At 40.4% G+C, this 20,139-nt stretch overlaps 1 protein-coding gene across 2 annotated transcripts in view; it reads left to right on the top strand.

Annotated features, from left to right (window-relative positions):
• ANK3 (ankyrin 3) overlaps window positions 1-20,139 on the top strand; it is a 548,316-nt gene that overhangs the window by 64,022 nt on the left and 464,155 nt on the right. For both annotated transcript variants that reach the window (XM_065553406.1, XM_065553396.1), the window contains exon 2: window positions 6,910-6,948. In XM_065553406.1, coding sequence (XP_065409478.1) covers window positions 6,910-6,948 — 39 coding nt within the window. The remainder of the gene's footprint in view (window positions 1-6,909; window positions 6,949-20,139) is intronic.

Here is a 20,139-nt window from a genome sequence, read left to right as displayed (position 1 = left end):
AACCTCAATAATTCTGTGATTCAGTTGTTTAAGCTCCTGATAAGCTGACCCATGTTTTCCAAAATAAACAGAGGCATTATCAGTTATATGAGTTGACACAGTTTATACTAGGCTGTTTTCTTTTATAATATTTGAAATGCATGCAGCAATGGCCTCACTTGTCTTGTCGTTATCATGGTAAAAAATCAAGCAAGTCATGTTTAATCCCTTCTGTCTCGGAAAAATGATGAACAGTTACTGGGGAAAACTTCCTATTTCCCTTATTAGAGGCATCCAATCCAACTGAAAAACACCCTGCTAATTCAAGATCATTAAGCAAAAGTTCTTGCGATTTTGGTGCCAAAACAGTCTCAGTAATACTAGTTGTTTTTGTCTGTCGACAAGACATTTTTCTTGCAATTTCTGATTTTGGTATAAATCTTAGAAGCATTTTGTTACCACAGTCTTGACTAGCATAACTTAAATGATGAACCATACCATAGTAAATTCCTCCAACTTCTGCTGCCATCACTAGAATTTCTTGAGGTGTGTCCTCTTTACCAAAAAACCAACCCCCCCCACCCCAAAACAGGATGTAATCTGAGGTGTTTTTCTGATTTTTCACAAATTCCTTATATTTCATACATTCTGCATGGATGTTAACAACCTTTAAAGGAAAATGCTTGATGATACATAATGCATTCTGCTGTAAATTCATCAACTTTGCAAAGCTGGTTTTTGTAATCAGGGTCTTTACACAAGTTGTCACTGTAAAAACAATAGTACTTTCTTTTTTACGGTACTTTTGGAGATGCTATGTTTTGAAGAACCCTCACCATCATCCATTTCTGTTCTTTTTTTTGAAAGTGTGAGGCAGTTGCTGTGTAACATAGTCTAAAGAGACAATGCGAACATTCCTGTGTGCATGTGTATATCAGTTACGGTGCACAGATTTTAGGTCATGACATAAAGTCACAACCACACAAGGTAAAGAAATGCCCGCACAGTGCAACTTTTGGGCAGGCAAATGCACATTACCATGGCATTTTAAACACCGGCTGGACTACTGTATAAATCGGATTCAAGATTCATTTTCAGAAAACCCTTTGATTTATCTCCTGGGTTGCTCTCAGCAGTCTCCTGGAGATTTATATTTAATTCTTGGAGACCCAAGGGCAATCCTGGAGGGTTGTCAACCCTGTGTGGGAGTCTTATTTGGTTGAATTCTCTCCACTCCCCTGAATATCTCTGTGTATGGAGAGAGGTGATTCTTCAATGGAAGACTATGTATGTGAAGCCACAATGTGATCCTTTTTGTAGTCCCTCACCAGGCATTATTAGACTGGAACAGCTTGAGAAATGTGTTTGTGTTTTTTTGTTGTTGTTTTTTAAGCCACAGTGCACTGAGAGCAGTTGTCTCTGAGATTCTTTTCTCAGGCATCACCTCTCTCTCATCAGGGACTAAAGGAGTGTTACAGAGTCTAGATTTTCCAGATAGGTGTACAAGAGAGTGAAGAAATTCACAAACACATAATGTTTTTGCTTCTCCAGAATGCTAATCGGGCCATCCTTCCCTATTGCTGCTGCTATTCTATTTTTATATTAACTTTCAGTTTTCATGCTGCTCATCACGTAACATTTTTTCAAAGTTGGCTTCCTTTGTTCCTCTTAGCAATTAAGGATAGTGCCTAGTCCATCTCTTACTGCATCTGTCCTATTAGCTGCCTTATGTAGTTCTGAGTGCTATAGCAGCTGAGAACTACATAAGGCAGATAAGTCTGAGAAATTCACAAGTGTCTGGGTGAGTCTAAGAGTCCTCAGCACCAAAACTTTTGGCAGAGTTTTATTGGTGTTTTTGCTTGACACTCATGCTGATACTCAAGTGTAAACCTGATATATTTGCAAAAAGAAGAACAGGAGTACTTGTGGCACCTTAGAGACTAACAAATTTATTAGAGCATAAGCTTTCGTGGACTACAGCCCACTTCTTCGGATGCATATAGAATGGAACATATATTGAGGAGATATATATACACACACACACACACAGAGAGCATAAACAGGTGGGAGTTGTCTTACCAACTCTGAGAGGCCAATTAATTAAGAGGAAAAAAAAAAACTTTTGAAGTGATAATCAAGCTAGCCCAGTTCAGACAGTTTGATAATAAGTGTGAGAATACTTACAAGGGGAGATAGAGTCAATGTTTGTAATGGCTCAGCCATTCCCAGTCCTTATTCAAACCGGAGTTGATTGTGTCTAGTTTGCATATCAATTCTAGCTCTGCAGTCTCTCTTTGGAGTCTGTTTTTGAAGTTTTTCTGTTGTAATATAGCCACCCGCAGGTCTGTCACTGAATGACCAGACAGGTTAAAGTGTTCTCCCACTGGTTTTTGAGTATTTTGATTCCTGATGTCAGATTTGTGTCCATTAATTCTTTTGCGTAGAGACTGTCCGGTTTGGCCAATGTACATGGCAGAGGGGCATTGCTGGCACATGATGGCATATATCACATTGGTAGATGTGCAGGTGAACGAGCCCCTGATGGTATGGCTGATGTGATTAGGTCCTATGATGATGTCACTTGAATAGATATGTGGACAGAGTTGGCATCGGGGTTTGTTACAAGGATAGGTTCCTGGGTTAGTGGTTTTGTTCAGTGATGTGTGGTTGCTGGTGAGTATTTGCTTTAGGTTGCTTCAAAAGTTTTTTTTTTTTTTTTTTTTTTTTCCTCTTAATTAATTGGCCTCTCAGAGTTGGTAAGACAACTCCCACCTGTTTATGCTCTCTGTGTGTGTGTGTATATATATCTCCTCAATATATGTTCCATTCTATATGCATCCGAAGAAGTGGGCTGTAGTCCACGAAAGCTTATGCTCTAATAAATTTGTTAGTCTCTAAGGTGCCACAAGTACTCCTGTTCTTCTTTTTGCGGATACAGACTAACACGGCTGTTACTCTGAAACCTGATATATTTGAGACTTAGAAGCAACAGTTACAGATAGTGTTCCAAATCTTCATTTAAGCAGAAGACATCAGGTATTTCTAGATTTCAATATCCTTGAGCATGCAAATGATAGAACTCATTCTCATTCCTAACATGAACCCAAATGCACTACTGCTGTAAATTGATGGAACTCTTTTAATTTCAGTAGAGCTGTGCTGATCTACCCCACAAGAGAATTTACCCCATTGTTCCAAAATAGAACACATTCTCAACTGATGTCCATCGTTCTGGCCTAACAGGCACTCCTTCTTAGATACCAGTTTAAAAACCAAAGAGACACACACAACTATTGTTATCTTACTTTATACTGGAGTACCCACCCCAAATGTTGTGGGCACTGAATCACAATGGAATACTTAGTTTCCCATTATCAGCTGCTGTGTCTGTGAAGGCTGCAATACTAAGCAGCTGTGTTCTGTCAAACTGTGCCTGCTTATTGGATCAGTCCAAGGATCTCAGCCAGCGAGAGAACAAGAATGGTGTAGAACAGTCAGGATAAAACAAACCCACACCTCTCAACTACAGTGCTAGAGAGCAGTTGCAGGGAAATGGGCCGCTGCTTCAGTGCGGAAATCTTGGGGAATGTGGTAGTTGTTTTGATGAGCATGAGCTACAAAGAACTAGAACTAAAGTCTGGGGGTGAAAGCCTGACTCCACTGAAGTCAATGGCAAACTGCCAGTGATTTCAATGGGGCCTGAGTTGCACCAAAAGAGTTTTACCCATTTTCCTGTTCATTGCAAAACTGCATAATTCAGTGTGTGAGTGTGTAGCAAACAGTGTTGTAAACACCATTTCCACTGGTATTCTAATTCATATATCCGTGTGGGATAGTGAAAGTTTTGCATATGGCTGATCTCTTCAGATACTGATTTGATATTTCAGATTTAGTTAATATTAATATTTAGTTAAATACTAGCACTGTTCAATTCTATTGGGATCCTAGAAATGGTTATCCCAGATAATATTTTTCATTGGCCTTCTTTCAGTTTTTTTTTTGTGATATTCAGATTTTATAAAGTTAGAGAGAGCTCGGACTAACTTTAAAATTTGCAGGTTTTTGTACTAATGGGAGTTGTAACGCAGGAAGACAAATTTTTCACTAGGGATTAATAGAGTTTCTTCGGGTACATTAAGGATGGTTTATTCAGTGCCTCATGTGATGATTTACATAACTTATGAATAACTGGAGACTCAGACTGGAACTGGCAGAACCTATTATTTCTTTAGAATTATAGCAAAATTACTATTAGACTGGAATGTCATTTGACTTTATAGATGCGGGGACTTAATAAGTGATTGAACAATCTAGTTTGCTTTTGGCTTTTCCCACAGATACAAAAAACACTTTAATAATGTTAAAACTAGATGTGGGAATAAGAAATCAGTAGAGATTTATGATGCTGTGTATAGGTCAAAATATTTTACTATTCATAGTTTTTATTGTGGTCATTGGCAGGCATGCTTAGATTTTGAAAATAGAATACTTTGGAGTTAACTCCCTACACATCAGATGCAAAGTTAACCGTGTAGCTTCTGTTGTTAGTGCGATATACAGTCTGAATTCCCAGTGTATTAGGCATCTAATGAACATGGTAACAAGATATATTTGGGTTTAAAGTTGCTCACCGTGTTTTAAGCATTTTGGACCAAATTCTCCCATCCTTACTCTCATTGAGCCTTCAAAGGCTTTACAGAAACTCCTCGCTTAATGTTGTAGTTATGTTCCTGAAAAATGCGACTTTAAGCAAAACAATATTAAGCGAATCCAATTTCCCCATAAGAATTAATGTAAATAGGGCGATTAGGTTCCAGGGAAATTTTTTTCACCAGACAAAAAACTATATATATTAGAGATATACACACAATATACGTTTTAAACAAACAATTTAATACTGTTCAGAGCTATGATGATTGTGAAGCTTGGTTGAAGTGGTGAAGTTAGAGGGTGGAAGAGGGAGGGATATTTCCCAGGGAATGCCTTGCTGCTAAAAGATGAACTAGCACTCGACTGAGCCCTCAAGGGTTAACACGGTGTTAATGTAGCCTCTCACACAAGGCAGTATGAACATGAGGGAGGAGAGACAGCCTAGCAGACAGAGACAGACAGACACACACCTTGTGTGTGTGGGAGAGAGAGAGAGATGCACACTGCCCCTTTAAGTAAGCTGACCCACTCTTAAGTGCATTGTTTTTTTAAGTGGATCAGGAAGTTGAGACAGCAGCTGCTGCCCCAAGCTCTCTGTCTCTCTCCGTCCCTGTCTCCTCCCTGCTCTATATGGAGAAGGGGTAAGCAGAGTGCAGGAGCAGGGGGGAGGGGAACACCCTGACATTAGTCTCACTTCTTCCCCCATTGCACAGCAAGCAGGAGTCTCTGGGAGCAGCTCCAAGGCAGAGGGCAGGAGCAGCACATGACAATTGTTGGTAATTGATAGCCTGCAATTGACAGCCTGCTGGGTGGCTGCAGCACAGGGAACTTAGGGGAGCGGAGAGTTGATAGGGGAAGCTGATGGGGGGCTGCCAGTCCATCCTGGTTACAAGCCCCCACCAGCTAGCTGAAACGGGCTGCTCTTCCTGCAAGCAGTGGACAAAGCAGGCAGCTGCCAAACGATGTTAGAAGGGAGCATTGCACAACTTTAAATGAGCATGTTCCCTAATTGATCAGCAATGAAACAATGTTAACCAGGACGACTTTAAGTGAGGAGTTACTGTACTTGCATAGTAAGGTTATAATTCAGGGTGAGTAAGGGTGGCAGAATCAAGGCCTCCCTTAGTTATGTTGTTATTTAATCTGGACAAAAATGGGTTATATTTTGATATTGTGAATATATAGTTCAGTGACCATGTTGTCTTTCCAGCCAAAGTAATTAGTTTTGTAACTTTCCAGGCCATGCTTCTACTGCCATTGTAAATAGAATATGCAGATGGAAGGGATGAAGTGAGCCCAATGTAATTATCTTGAAATGACTGTGGAAGTAAAGCATGGTAAAAGTTAAGGCTTTGGGTGAGGGGGAAAAGGGGATGGAAGAAAGAGAGTATGAACCTAGAAGAAAAATGAATGCTTTCTTAGAAGTCAAGATGCTTTGCCTGTCATATCAGCAACTGGGCAGGTAGGCAAAAGTTTAGACTACTTGGAATGATTTTAAATCTTCACCATTTATGCTATATATTGTTTTTCTTTCTCTCTGTGTCTCACACAATTACACATTCAGATCAGTGTCTATTATGTGTGTAAATTTGTGTGTGCTCTTTTTCTTTTGTCCCCCTTGCTCAAGAAGTGCTCTTTAGACATTGACATTCTTGCCAATCAACTCCCAGCCTTTCCTGCTTCGGAATGTTTGTTGAGAAGGTTTTGGTAAAGCAGCTCTGATATCATCCATAGCCTATGGAGTTTCAACCCTGTCAATATGGTTCAAGGCCTGAGTGTGTTATGGAGAATGGCCTGACCTTGCTGGTTGATCATCTTCAGCTAGCAGGGAGCAGATCTTCACCACTTTAGTTAATGGAGACATGACATTTTACACCAGCTGAGAATCTTGACTGGCTCTGTTCTTTTCCTCTTAAGATGATGGCATGTATTTTTGAACAATCTCTAATCAGCCCTGTGGTGTTCTAGACCCTTGTAGTCTGTCAGTCAGTCTGTTTAATGTCTGTATGAGGCCACTGTGGGAAATAATGAGACTGCAGTACCATTGAGATGCTGCTGCTGATACTTAGCAATATGTCCCATTTTCTTTGAGCTCAAAGGTATGGGATTTGTATTCCCAGGGCCACACATGACTTCAGTGGGCTTTGGATTAGTCTATAGTACATGTTGCAATGGTTTATTGTGCCTTCATGTATTAATATTATGTTTTTGTATTAACAGCATACATTACTTACAAGTTTTAATTCTTCTCCATTAAATTTCTACTTTTTTTGTTTTTAGGTGTACCACAGATTGTACCCTCCGGGAAGCCCTAGAAAGGTAAAAAGAAAATATACATTAGTTCACTCACACTGATTAATTCCTCTTCTCTTCTTGAAAGTCCACACCATTATTTTGTTCCAGTTTTATACTTTACAAAGTAATATGCAACTAACATCTGAATAGATAGAAAATGATATACAATGTTTATTCCTGCCTCGCCTCCACTTTTAGAGCTTTGCAAAGTCTTAGTAAGCATCTCATCCTTTGTGAAACACTGAATGTGTGCCTGTTTCTCAAGCTCTTAACATTTTGCCTTTATACTTCACCTCTTCTGCTGTTGGAGTCTGTTAATGTGTTAGTATCCATTGGAGTATCTTATTGTTGGTTTGTACTTATTTTTATCTGTTCTACATGGGGCATGTTGTGATTGCCGTGTTCATGACTTCTCCAAAATCTTGTGAAATGCTTTACCCTTTAGATCAGTGGTTCTCAAACTTTTTTTCCGCATACACTTGAAAATTACTGAGGGTCTTGGCGGACCACTTAATATGATCTTTCCAAATGTTGTTTGTACCGTTAGCTAACTACTGTAAAGCTCTTTGGATAAAATCACTATATAAAAAACCTTAACAATAATGGTTTTTGTTCTACAAATAAAAGCACACAACTCATATTTTAATATCAGTAGTTTTACCTTTTTAATGCGATGGATGTGCCCTCTCTCCCCTGCTGTGGCAGCCCCCAAGTTGGGGTTGGAGTTTGGTCTCTCCCCCGCCAAAACAACCACAGAGCTGAGGCTGGGAAGGAGGGGGGTGTCTCTCCCCGGGAGCTGCAGCCCTGGAGCTGGAGAAAGTCGCCTCGTTCTCTGGCCGCCGCAGCCCTGCATGTCCCAAATTCCCCCACCCCATCTTCTCAGCCCATTGCCCCCTCTCACCTGCCCCTTAGTCCCCATAAGGCCACCACCTGACCTTACATGTGAATCTTCTCCAGGGTCCAGGCACCTAATTAGTGGAGCCACACCTGCGCGGCTCCAGTAATCAGGTGGGTGGACCTTCAGTCTCTTGTGTGCGGCTGCCCAGGCACGCACCCTAGAGGGATCTATCTGCGGACCACCTGAATGAAGCTCGCGGACCATAGTTTGAGAACCTCTGCTTAAGATTGTTTCACAGGAATTCAAGTGAATTAAGCCAAATTGAATTAAGGCCGCTGATTCTGAACAACAGCAGCCACACAGGGATTTAATGTGGTTTAACTAATCCACTTTAAATTACCTTTAGTTGATTCAGATTAATTTTCCTGGATATCCTTGTGTAGACAAGCCTTAAGTGTTATAAATCTGTACAGCACTTTCGCATAATTGCCATCTTCATTAGCCAACGCTTTCTTTGTATACTCCTTTTCCATGTGTAATGAAAGGTTAAAATAAGGTGACAAAACTACCAGGATTGAGTCAGGATGATATCTACTACCTCTTCACTACCCCCCGCCCCCAATCCTTCTTCCCTTCCTCTGGGTTAAGTGTTTGTGCTATAAGAAGTCACTTGAGAAACAGATGGTAAGTAGAACTTTGCACAGTGAATGATATGCTTCAGGTAATGTTTCTGTAAATTATTCTTGTATTGAGAATTTTTGCTTGCTTGACTTTAAAAGACAGATTTTTTAAATTTTTTTAGTGTTCACATTTTTCTGGTATAATTGCAGAAGCAAGTTTAAGCGGTTTGTGGAAGAATACATCAGAGATACTTGTGCTGTTGTGACTGATTAGAGACCCAAAATGTGATCTGTTTTTCTCACTAGTGATCATTTAATGACTTCTCTGAAAACTCGGCAGACCCCGACTGAATCTTTATTCTCCTTCTCCTTCCTCCTCTCCGTGATTAAACTTTATTTTATAAATGGAGATATCCTATCTCCTAGAACTGGAAGGGACCTTGAAAGGTCATTGAGTCCAGCCCCCTGCCTTCACTAGCAGGACCAAGTACTGATTTTTGCCACAGGTCCCTAAGTGGCCCCTTCAAGGATTGAACTCACAACCCTGGGTTTAGCAGGCCAATGCTCAAACCACTAGAGCTATCCCTCCCCCCTCCTTTAGGAGGTTCTACTTCTCAGACTTACAAAAGGGTTAGTTAGTAAGGCAGGTGCCTCTCTTACTTTTCAGAGATGCTCCCTGATCATATATTTCTCTTCTCCACAAGAGCCTTTAGCAGAGTTGCTTCTTCCTCAGAGTTAAGGTTGCTGGGTCTTGTGAAATTTATATAGCCTCTAACAATGGAGAAGAGGACCAAATGGACAAGGCTTTCAGGCAAGAGAAATCTGTCTTTCTGTTGTAATAATTCAGATATGAAACTTTGCCTATCCTGAGAGAGAATGATGAGGTGCAAATTAGCTCCTTCCCGTGTGAGCAATCCCCGATTTGTCTTTAAAAGAACAATGTTTAATATTTTTATGCCTTCCAATTTTCAATAACCTTTTGAAAATATTGGTTATTTAGAAGTTCATAACATGCTTCAGATAAGGTAAAAGTAATCCTCCGGTTTTGAGGAAGAAATACACCTCTACCTCGATATAACGCTGTCCCTGGGAGCCAAAAAATCTTACCGCATTATAGGTGAAACTGCGTTATATCGAACTTGCTTTGATCTGCCGGAGTGCGCAGCCCCGCCCCCCGGAGCACTGCTTTACTGCGTTATATCCGAATTCGTGTTATATTGGGTCGCGTTATATCGGGGTAGAGGTGTTTACCAATCCTGAAACTGTCACCTCTTTGGTAAGAAACTCAGACATTCTCAGTAGTACTCATTGCTTCATCTTCTGGATGTTTGAATCCAGCTTTCCGAACAACTTGTGCATGGCCACTAAAGACAAGGACAGATTAAAATCTTTTGGCCAACTGGCTGCAACTTTCTGAAACTCTTGACTTTAAATAAAGTAACTCCCAAAGGAAACCTGTCCTTGCAGCTGAAAAATGTGGAAAAAACAGCCACCCTAAACTGTTATTTGGCCAACCCAACCACCTTTAGATACTCTGATTTGAGAGCATCCTAAAATGTCCTAGGCTTAGCTTTATCCACCTCAAGGAAGAGGCGTTACCCTGGCTTCCAAACTCAGTAGGAATGGGAGACCTATCCAGAGATCCCAGTTAATTCTGTCCCCCTTGGGAGGGCAAGTTTAATCTCTGCTGCTGGGACTAACCATCTAAAGCTGTGATCCTGTGAAACAAACATGTGTGAACAATAAATCCAGTCATTATTCAGCAAATAGGTTGTAGGTACACAACAGGAATCCACACAATTACTGCAAATTCAAGATGTACCCATGCAGGCTGATAGGTGGACACAAGACGTTGTGGCTATGGCAGACCCACAACCCTATATATACAGAGGAACATTGAAACTGAACCCTATGCAGCCAATAACTTGAAGGAAAGGGGAAGGAACAGTGGAATTTTCAGGGAAGAGCAGGAATAGATAGACCTGTTTCTTCTTGGTGGTGCCTCTCTCCCTGTTGATCTGTCCAAAACTCATCCCCCCCTAAGAAAGGAGAGGTGCATTGGCCAGCAGGTTGCTATGATGGCCCTCTCCCCCTGGAGATGTGTCCTACATTCCTGGTGTCTACTGCACATTGAAAGGGCCAGCACCCCTTCCTGGTGGCAAATGCTTCTAACTAGTGCCACATGTACATTTTTGTGATGAGTCTGTCCCTGTAAACGTGACACAGATTGATCCTAATATATGTTATGTAACAACAAACATTTTAAAAACTAAATAGAAATATTTTCAGTGAAAATCATTTTTAAAGCTAATAAACCTTGTTTGTTTTAATTTTCCAGGAAGAAAGAAATGCAAAAAGTAAAAAGACAGCATATATGACAAGTGAATTGGAATTTTAAAATTAACTTTATATTTCAAAAATGTGGCTAATTAAGATATTGGGTTTGTTTACAGTTGACAGTCTTCCTTGAAAATATAATCGTGTTCTTTACTGCTTGAGTTTGAGAACATTATTTTTAATGTTGGTTCAAAAAGTTGTTCTTACAGTTCAGTCATGACAAATGAAAGCCGGAAGTAAAAGTTTTGGATTATTTCAAGAGTACTAAACTAGCTGATGTTTGAAACTAAAGTTTTTTTCATTATTTAGATTACATATTTGTGTGGGATGAGAATCAGATGGCAGCATTTTAGAAATATAATTCCCCATTGTAGTCTTTTGTGCCAGTTGTCTGCCTGGTCAGGGCTTTGATATAGAGGTCTCTCAATTGGAGTTGGCATCTATAAGTATTTTTGTTTAAATGAAATTAAGTTAATAGTAATAGCCAGAAGTAAGGAATGAAAGCTTTCTTTTAAAATTGTGATTCTCTTCCAAATGAAAGATACCAACATTTAAGGAATAATGCACAACAGGGTAGGTGTACAGTTTCCAAGAGAAAAATGTATTCTTGCAGAAATTTATATACAATTCTAAAATACTAGTACTGTATCAATGTTGCATTTTCTGTTTCATAGATAAATTAAAGATGATCCAGCAATATATGAATCCAGTTCTGTAATTTGAGATGTCTAATTAATTTTCACCCTGGAAGTAGTATAGAACATTGAAGTAGTTGAAGACATATCCAAGTCTTGTTGTGTTGGAATTTGAGAGAGGAAAGATGCCTAGTTATTGGGAAAGGAATGCATTAAAAGATTGTGTTCTGGAAAGAACCTTAACCTATCCTCTCTTTTTACAGTATAATGAAATAGTTAGATCTCTAAATGCTAGTGTTTTTGTCCACAATTAATAGCAGGTGCAAATCTGAAAAAGCAGAATCTGCTTTTTAAAATTGTGGCATAAAACTGAAATTAATTTCTACTACCTAAAATACAGTGTTCAAGTTACAACAGGTGCAATTCTTTTCTATGGTATGGAAAGTGGATATGTTAAAACACAGGAATAGGATTCTGGAGAGTTGAATTCTTTTTAGCTGTGCCCCAAACTTCCCATGTGATCGTAAGCAGGACACCTGACCTTTTTGTGCCTGACTTACCTCATCTATAAAATGATAATAGTTATCTCTTTCACAGAAGTGTTGTGACTGTGAGGCTTACTTAAAGTTTAAAAAACCCTTGGATATCAGTTGTTAAGTATTATTGGTTAATAATTGTATTATGATAAGTATATCCTTAGACTGCAAAATTTAGCGTGCACTTTAGGAGAGTTCTGATGTGCTTTCAAAAGTGCAATTACCTTCAAAAGACAGCTGAAGCTTTGAAAAATGGCTTCTGTACCATAATATGCAGATGTATTTCTTCCTGATTTCAAATTTGTATTTAGGAGATTAAAAAATGCATCCATTCACATTATACATAGCAAAGTTATTGCTTGTTTATTAATGTGATGCTTTGAAAATATAATTGGAGTACTTCATATTATTGTAATGTAAAGTTATTTTTTATTAGGATATCATTTTAAGATATATAAATATATACACACACCAAACTGTCATGGAAATGAATACTTTAGATAATTAGTAATTTTATGTTTAATTACTTAGATGTGAAAATGCTCTAATATTAGTAACATTTACCTGGTCTAGAATGTTTTTTTACTTATGTAGTGTCAGATTTTCAGACCTTCTCAGCACTCATTGAAAATCTGGCCACTCCATTTAGTAAGAGAGTCTCTCTCTCTCTCTCTCTCTCTCTCTCTCTCTCTCTTTTTCTTTTTCTTTTTTGTTGGAGCTGTTCCATTTTGTATAAATAATTAAATAATTAATTAAATAATTAAATAATTAAATCCACAGGGCCAGGGGGAGAGAGATTGACTCTGTTGCCTGGTGATGTGAATCTGGGCTCTACAGCCCACGTGAGTGCCCTATTCACCAGGCCATTGGCTATTCTCAGGCAAGCCTTCTCACCCCAGGTTTGATGAAATGTCATTTTTTGTTGGAAAAAATGTTTTGTCAAGAACTTTTTGACCAGCTGTAATAAAGGTCTCAGCATGGTCTTATGAGGCAGAGTGCTGCTTTCCATGTGAGCTGCTGGAACTTCAGATAGTTAAGGTTAAGATTCTGTCATAGGTATTTTTAGGAAAAAAGTCAGGGACAGGTTGCAGGCAATAAATAAAAATTCCCAGCAGCCCACGACCCGTCCCAACTTTTACTAAAAGTACCTGGGGGGGAGGAGGGGGAGACAAACAGAGCACTGCCAGGGGCTTCCAACTGCACCAGCGTCGCCCTAAAAAGTAAGGGTACAAGGCCTAACCCCCTGAGGGTGTGCAATCAAAGGGGTCAGAGGTGCAACTAACCCTGCAACTGTAAAACTGGCCATAGGTGGGGAAGGAAATGGATGGCACCACACACTACTATTTTTTAGAAGGTCCCCCCAAAATCTCCTAGTACTCTTGGCTCTAAACGTGGACTGTAATGAAGATTCTCATGTGTCTAAGGTTCAATAACCAGATTTATGTGGAGGAGGGGGAAGCAATTATTTACTCAATATTATCATTATTTTATACATTGATTACCCAGCACCCAAAGGCATGGTAGGCATCTAATTGTTTGTGAAGACAGCACAGTTCCTGTCCTGCAGGTGATGGGAGGTGATGTTAGTCACACTACTTCTTAATTATGTCATGAATATACTCTAAATCTCATTGTACTTCAGTGTTTGTAAGTAATAAATATAGTATCTGCCAATGTAAAATCTATTTGGTACATTCAGTTCTTTAAAACTGAATAATTGCTATTATTTTTCACTTATTTATCCAGTCTGGGATATACTAATAGGAGTAAGCACTTTTGCTCTTCACTTAGGGGTAGCTATCTTGCTCTCTGGGTTCTAGTTACCTTAGGTGGTGTCATGTACTTCAGCAAAGCCTCTGATACCTCACTAAACTATGATTCTACATATGTTAAGGAGCTGGCTACAATTCTAAATTCAGTTCAATAGGCATTATGTAAAGATGCTAAAGCCAATTTATCATTGCATGACAGAGCCAAGCCAGAGGCTCTTTGCCTTGGTTAAGCACTCTGGTACAGCTAGACATCATGACATTGAACATTTCTTTCCAGTTCGATGTTTTTTTCCCCATTCACAAAAAGTAGTGTGTGTTAATAGCAGTGAGCTAAATCAGAAACCAGTTTCCTTTATTTCTGTATTCATATCCTTAAAGTATGTGAATATGAAACATAATCCAGTTGTTCTTATTTGCCCCAATACATTTGTCTCTAAATATATTTATTTAATTTTTGTGTATTGAAGTAACACTTAGAGACCCCATCTGAGACAAAGGCCTTATTGTGTAGGTACTGTACACATACAGAGAAATAGACTCAGTATTGCCAGCTCTTATTGAGATTAGCAATATTTAGTGTGGCTTTTTCCCCCACAAATGCCCCACCTCCTGGATTGTGAGATCTTGGCTTACTTTTTGTTAATGAACCTTCACTGCGCACTGCCCTCGCCTATAGGTACCATCCCCGAAGCTCCCATTGGCCGCAGTTCCCTGTTCCTGGCCAATGGAAGCTGCATGCGAGGGCAGCGCATGGAGCTCTCTGCCCTTCTCCTCCCACTCCCCCCCCCACCAGGCGCTGCAGGGATGTCGTGCTGGCTACTTCCAGGAGTGGCACAGGGCCAGGGCAGGGAGAGAGCCTGCCTTAGCCCCCGGTGTGCCACAGGGCTGGCAATCCCATGGGCCGGATTGAAAGCCCTGATGGGCTGGATCCGGCCCGTAGGCCATAGTTTGCGCTCCCCTGCTTTTGACAGTCCCTGACCTGAAGCACTTACGATCCAGATAGAAAAGTCAGACAAAGTGGGTGAAGTGAAACAGAGAAAGTCAAGTGACTTTCCCAAGAGAACGCCACACCTCATTGGTAGAACTGGGAATAGAACCCGTTTTCCTGACTCCCAGTCCAGTGTCCTGTCCACTAAAACACACTGCCTCCACAAAGCAGTAACAGTCACATCCTTGAGTGGGCTCAAATCCTCAACCTTTTGTCTGATATCTGTATGTGACGGCCTATTGTACTCCAGCAATGCATTGCAAGATATAAATTAGAAGATACTGCTCAATTTCCTAATTAGTGGAAGGGCAACCGCCAGGGGAAGAAACCAGGGAGAGTCATCTGCTTCTTTATCATATGAACCAAGGAGAATGGGGGCATAAGAGCCTGATGACTGATGGAGGTAGCCTATCTGGGCTTTGGGAAGGAATACCTCCAAAGGAGAAATCTTTCTTTGGAGGTTATTTGGCGAGGGGAGGACAGCTCCTCTCTCTGGAGTAACGGGTTGGTGCCTCAAATTGAATGGAGCTGATTTTAGAGATTAGGATCGATCTCTCAAATTGGGGGTTAGGAGGCGGGAGCGACTGTCTGCATAAGGTGGGTCTTTAATATGTCAAATTGTGGGAACAGGGACATTCTTTGTTTGTGGAAAGGACCTTCACTAGCCTCTCCATAAAATACCTATTGGGGGTTTCTAGTGTTACTAGTTCAATGATACTGTAGAACACCTTGTAAAAATATTTGCTCTAGTTGTTAGGGTTTGTAAACACAACTTTGCCAAAAAGTCTAAATTCAATTTGAAATAAAGACAAATATATGCATGTCTGTATTTTATTGTAAAGTATACTTGAACTTGTTCTTTCAACTTGGACAAAAGTATAAATTGGGAACATGTCAGATGGCAAAGTAATTTCCTTGCAGAACATCACATGGTTCAACAGGAGAAATTTTTGCAACTGTGGCTTAAAAAACTCACCAACTCTGATTCAGGGCTTCCAATCTAACTTTTGTCTAACCTAAAAATATGTTTTAGAATTTGCAGCCAGTGGTAGGAAGATATTCCTCTTTCCTCTATACTACTAACCAGTCAATCAGTAGAGATATTTTTGGCAGTGTAAACATTATTGCAGTTAAATATCGATTACTCCAGTCCTGGTACATTTTCATTAAATGAGAGTCCACAATGATTGTGAATGGGAGAGATTTTCTTTTCTGGATTTAGTTAGGCCTGTTCTAGCTTACCTCAAGAAAATGAGGTCAGTAGAACAAAATAGTAAATAGAATTGGAAATAAGAGGCTTCCTACTGACTAACAAACAGTTGTGACTCTTCAATCCATGTTAAAAATCCTCCATATGTGTACCAGTTCAATAACTGCAATACAACTATGAATTTTGGAGAATAATTGTATTTCATTTGATTTTTTTAAAAAATCTGTTCTTTGATACTGTGGGATAAATTTTATCATCATAGTATAATCCTATATTTTCCACTAGGCATATTTCAGATTGATTTGTAAAGATTTTTTCTCAGGAAAAAGCCCTTGGCATAAAGCATCTTCTTCAGTTGTGATTTCCTGCATTTACCTCTCATCGTGATTGCAGTTTTTCCCCCCCACATCTACTTTTATAATTGTTTCTACTCCTTAATGCAGCAGTTTCATATGCAAACTGTCAGGGAGGAGCAGTGAGTTCTAAATGTTATTTTTCCATGACTTCAGTATCAACAGAATAAAATGATGAATCCTGTACAGAAGATGCCAAGACTGCTGGGCTGCTCTCCAAACTTCCATTATGCGATCACTTTGTTATATCTGTACACACCTGTTGGAGGAGGGGTAATAAATGAATCCTTAGTTTAAGCAATAAGAGTTTACAGAAACAGTCAGCTGAGGACAAGGGAAATTCCCAGATTTAGATAAGCCTAGTATCATTAACAACAGTGAGAGACTACTCATGGGCAGGAGGAGATATACAAGTAGAATGTCTAAAGGTTTTAAGATGCCCATCAGGGGGAAGAATTTTTCATTTACTATGTAATTGTGATGGTATTATTGGCACTTCTTGTGGACAGAACCCACAGTCTGTCACCTCACACCTAATCAGTCTCACTTCTTCCTCAGGTCAGAAGATGAGGTAATCTTCTCTATGATCAAGAAGAATAAGTAACAGAGAAGATAATTTGATTTGATTAGGAGGCCAGCAGTGATCTTGATCAGAGCTATTTTTCCATCTGGGTGGTAACCAAGGAGAAATTGGAGGAGGCATGATCAAGGCAGCATGAGTAGATTTTGTGGTCTAGGGTTCTTGAGACAAAGAGGAGAAAACAAAGGGTGACCATGTCACGTTATTGATTTGAACTGGGACCATATAGAACATGGTTGCAACCAAAGTCCTGTAGTGGCACCAAATCTTGTATAAAGGGGGTCAAATGAGGTGTCTAAGACAAGGTTATGGTTTGCTGGTTATGATTATGCTGTCTATATATGTGTATCAATTTTGTAGTTGAAGTTGTGAATATTGGCTCTATACTGTCTGTATTTCATACTTATGCTATGCTTCTGGGTGACATCCCAGACAAGTTGGTGTTAGCTCTGCCTAGCCTGCTTGATGGCCCATTAAGGACCATCAGCTATACAATTGACCCATGGAGATAAGACAAATCCGCCTTGTAACTCAGCAAAGTATTCAGGAACTTGCCCATGTGACTCCAGACTCCATTTTGCTGTGATTTTCCACAGTAAGAACAAAGAGGTGTTCTTACACCTGGAAAAGACTATAAAAGGCTGATACCTGATCTCCATCTTGTCTTCAGTCCTGCTTCTTACCTCTGGAGGGACTTTGCTACAAACAGAAGCTCTACACAAAGGACTGATGACCCATCCCAGCTGGGGATGTATTCCAGAGACTTGATTTGAACCTGCAGTTTATTCTACTTCTGCTATAAGCCTGACCAAGAACTGTGCCATTACTGTATGTAATTGATTCCATTTAACCAATTCTAACTCTCATCTCTATCTTTTTCCTTTTATGAATAAATCTTTAGATTTTAGATTCTAAAGGATTGGCAACAGCGTGATTTGTGGGTAAGATCTGATTTGTATATTGACTTGGGTCTGGGGCATGGTCCTTCGGGATCGAGATAACCTTTTTTTTCTTTACTGGGGTATTGGTTTTCATAACCATTTGTCCCCATAACAAGTGGCACTGGTGGTGATACTGGGAAACTGGAGTGTCTAAGGGAATTGCTTGTGTGACTTGTGGTTAGCGAGTGGAGTGAGACCAAAGTCCTCTTAGTCTGACTGGTTCGGTTTGCCTTAGAGGTGGAAAAACCCCAGCCTAGGGCTGTAACTGCCCTGTTTTAAGCGATTTGTCCTGAATTGGCACTCTCAGTTGGGTTCCACCAGAACCAGCATAGTTACAGACCATTAGAAAGATAAAAGGGATTGAGGGGAGGTGTTCAATATGGGGATACAAGAGCATTCTAGAAGACAGAGAAATGATTAAGAAGTGTTGAGGATAGTAGGCAAGAAGGAGGCTAAGCCAAAAGGAGACATGAAAGAATGGGGTCAAGGGAACAGGTTAAGGTACTAGAAAGAGATAGTTGAAAGAGGAGAGGTATGAAGGATGAGGGAGGAACTTGGAGGCAGAAGAGGGGGAGAAAGGAACCAATTAGATAGGCAGGAGGAGAATCTTTGCTGGATTTTGTCTAATTTAACGTCTGCAAAAGTCTGAAATTCTCATCTAAATGGTGAGAAAGGGGGCATGGAAGAGTTAAAAAGACATAATTGAAAAGGGAGAGTTGTGCAGGTGTTGGTAGTGTCAGAGTTAATTAGTAGGGAGGAGTAAAGCTCTTCAGAAGGAAATAAGGCAGAGCCGAGAGACATGATGGAAGTGAGCAGAGTCACATGACTTTCTCCAGAGGAGCCTGTGGGTCTGACTGGAGGTAACACATGTTTGGGATGGACAGTATGGGGGGGTGAGAGGAGAGTGATAGAGTCAAGAGTAAAGGAGATGATAGTTAAAAGGAGAGACTGTGGTTTTGACCTAACTGAATGAAGGTAGAGGGGGAGAGAGCTGAGAGCAACTGGTAATTGGAGAAACTGGGGATCCCACATGAAGCATGGTAGGATGGATGAACTGTGCTGAAGGGAAGTTGGTCCGAGAGATCTGAATGTTGTTCTGAGAGATCTGAAGTGATGGAGTTGGTCATAAGTTGGAGGCTGAAAGTAGAGGCAAGAAGAAACAGAAGTGTCAATGTAGAAACTGGTTTCAGAGTAGCAGCCGTGTTAGTCTATATCCTCAAAAAGAACAGGAGTACTTGTGGCACCTTAGAGACTAACAAATTTATCTGAGCATAAGCTTTCGTGGGCTACAGCTCACTTCATCGGATGCGTAGACTAGAACTTACAGCAAGAAGATATTTATACATACAGAGAACATGAAAAGGTGGAAGTAACCATACCAACTGTAAGAGGCCAATCAATTGAGATGAGCAGGAGAAAAAAAAAAACGTTTGAAGTGATAATCGAGATGACCTATAGAAGGTGTGAGGATTCTTAACATGGGGAAATAGATTCAATTAGTGTAATGACCCAACCATTCCCAGTCTCTGTTCAAACCTAAGTTAATTGTATCCAATTTGCATATTAATTCAAGTTCAGCAGTCTCTCTTTGGAGTCTGTTTTTGAAGTTTTTTTTGTTGCAAAATTGCCACCTTACAGACTTGAAGGTGGCAATTTTGCAACTTTGAACTTGAATTAATATGCAAATATGCAAATCATCTCGATTATCACTTCAAAAGTTTTTTTTTCTCCTGTTGATGATAGCTCATCTCAGTTGATTGGCCTCTTACAATTGGTATGGGTACTTCCACCCTTTCATGTTCTCTGTATTGTGACAGACCCAGACCAGTGGGGTACAGGAGTCTGGTAGAGGGCAAATATACTGGTCACTGGATGAGTAGTTTTCTGTTCCCTGAGTGACCAAAGCAGGGGCTGCACTAGAGTAATCAGGAACCTGCTAGAACCAGTTAAGGCAGGCAGGCTAATTAGGACACCTGGAGCCAATTAAGAAGAAGCTGCTAGACTAAATTAAGGCAGGCTAATCAGGGCACCTGGGTTTTAAAAGGAGCTCACTTCAGTTTGTGGTGTGAGTGTGAGGAGCTGGGAGCAAGAGGCGCAAGGAGCTGAGAGGGAGAGGGTGAGGGTGTGCTGCTGGAGGACTGAGGAGCACAAGCATTAACAGACACCAGGAGGAAGGTCCTGTGGTAAGAATAAGGAAGGTGTTTGGAGGAGGCCATGGGGGAGTAGCCCAGGGAGTTGTAGCTGTCATGCAGCTGTTACAGGAGGCACTATAGACAGCTGCAGTCCACAGGGCCCTGGGCTGGGACCCGGAGTAGAGGGCGGGCCCGGGTTCCCCCCAAACCTCCCAATTGACCTGGACTGTGGGTTCTTCCAGAGGGGAAGGTCTCTCAGCTGTTCCCCAACCC

This window comes from Chrysemys picta, chromosome 7 (genome assembly GCF_011386835.1).
Source record: "Chrysemys picta bellii isolate R12L10 chromosome 7, ASM1138683v2, whole genome shotgun sequence".
Classification (NCBI taxonomy): Eukaryota; Metazoa; Chordata; order Testudines; family Emydidae; genus Chrysemys; species Chrysemys picta.
Note: the sequence above shows the minus strand (reverse complement) of the source record. Positions and strands in the feature narration are given on the sequence as shown.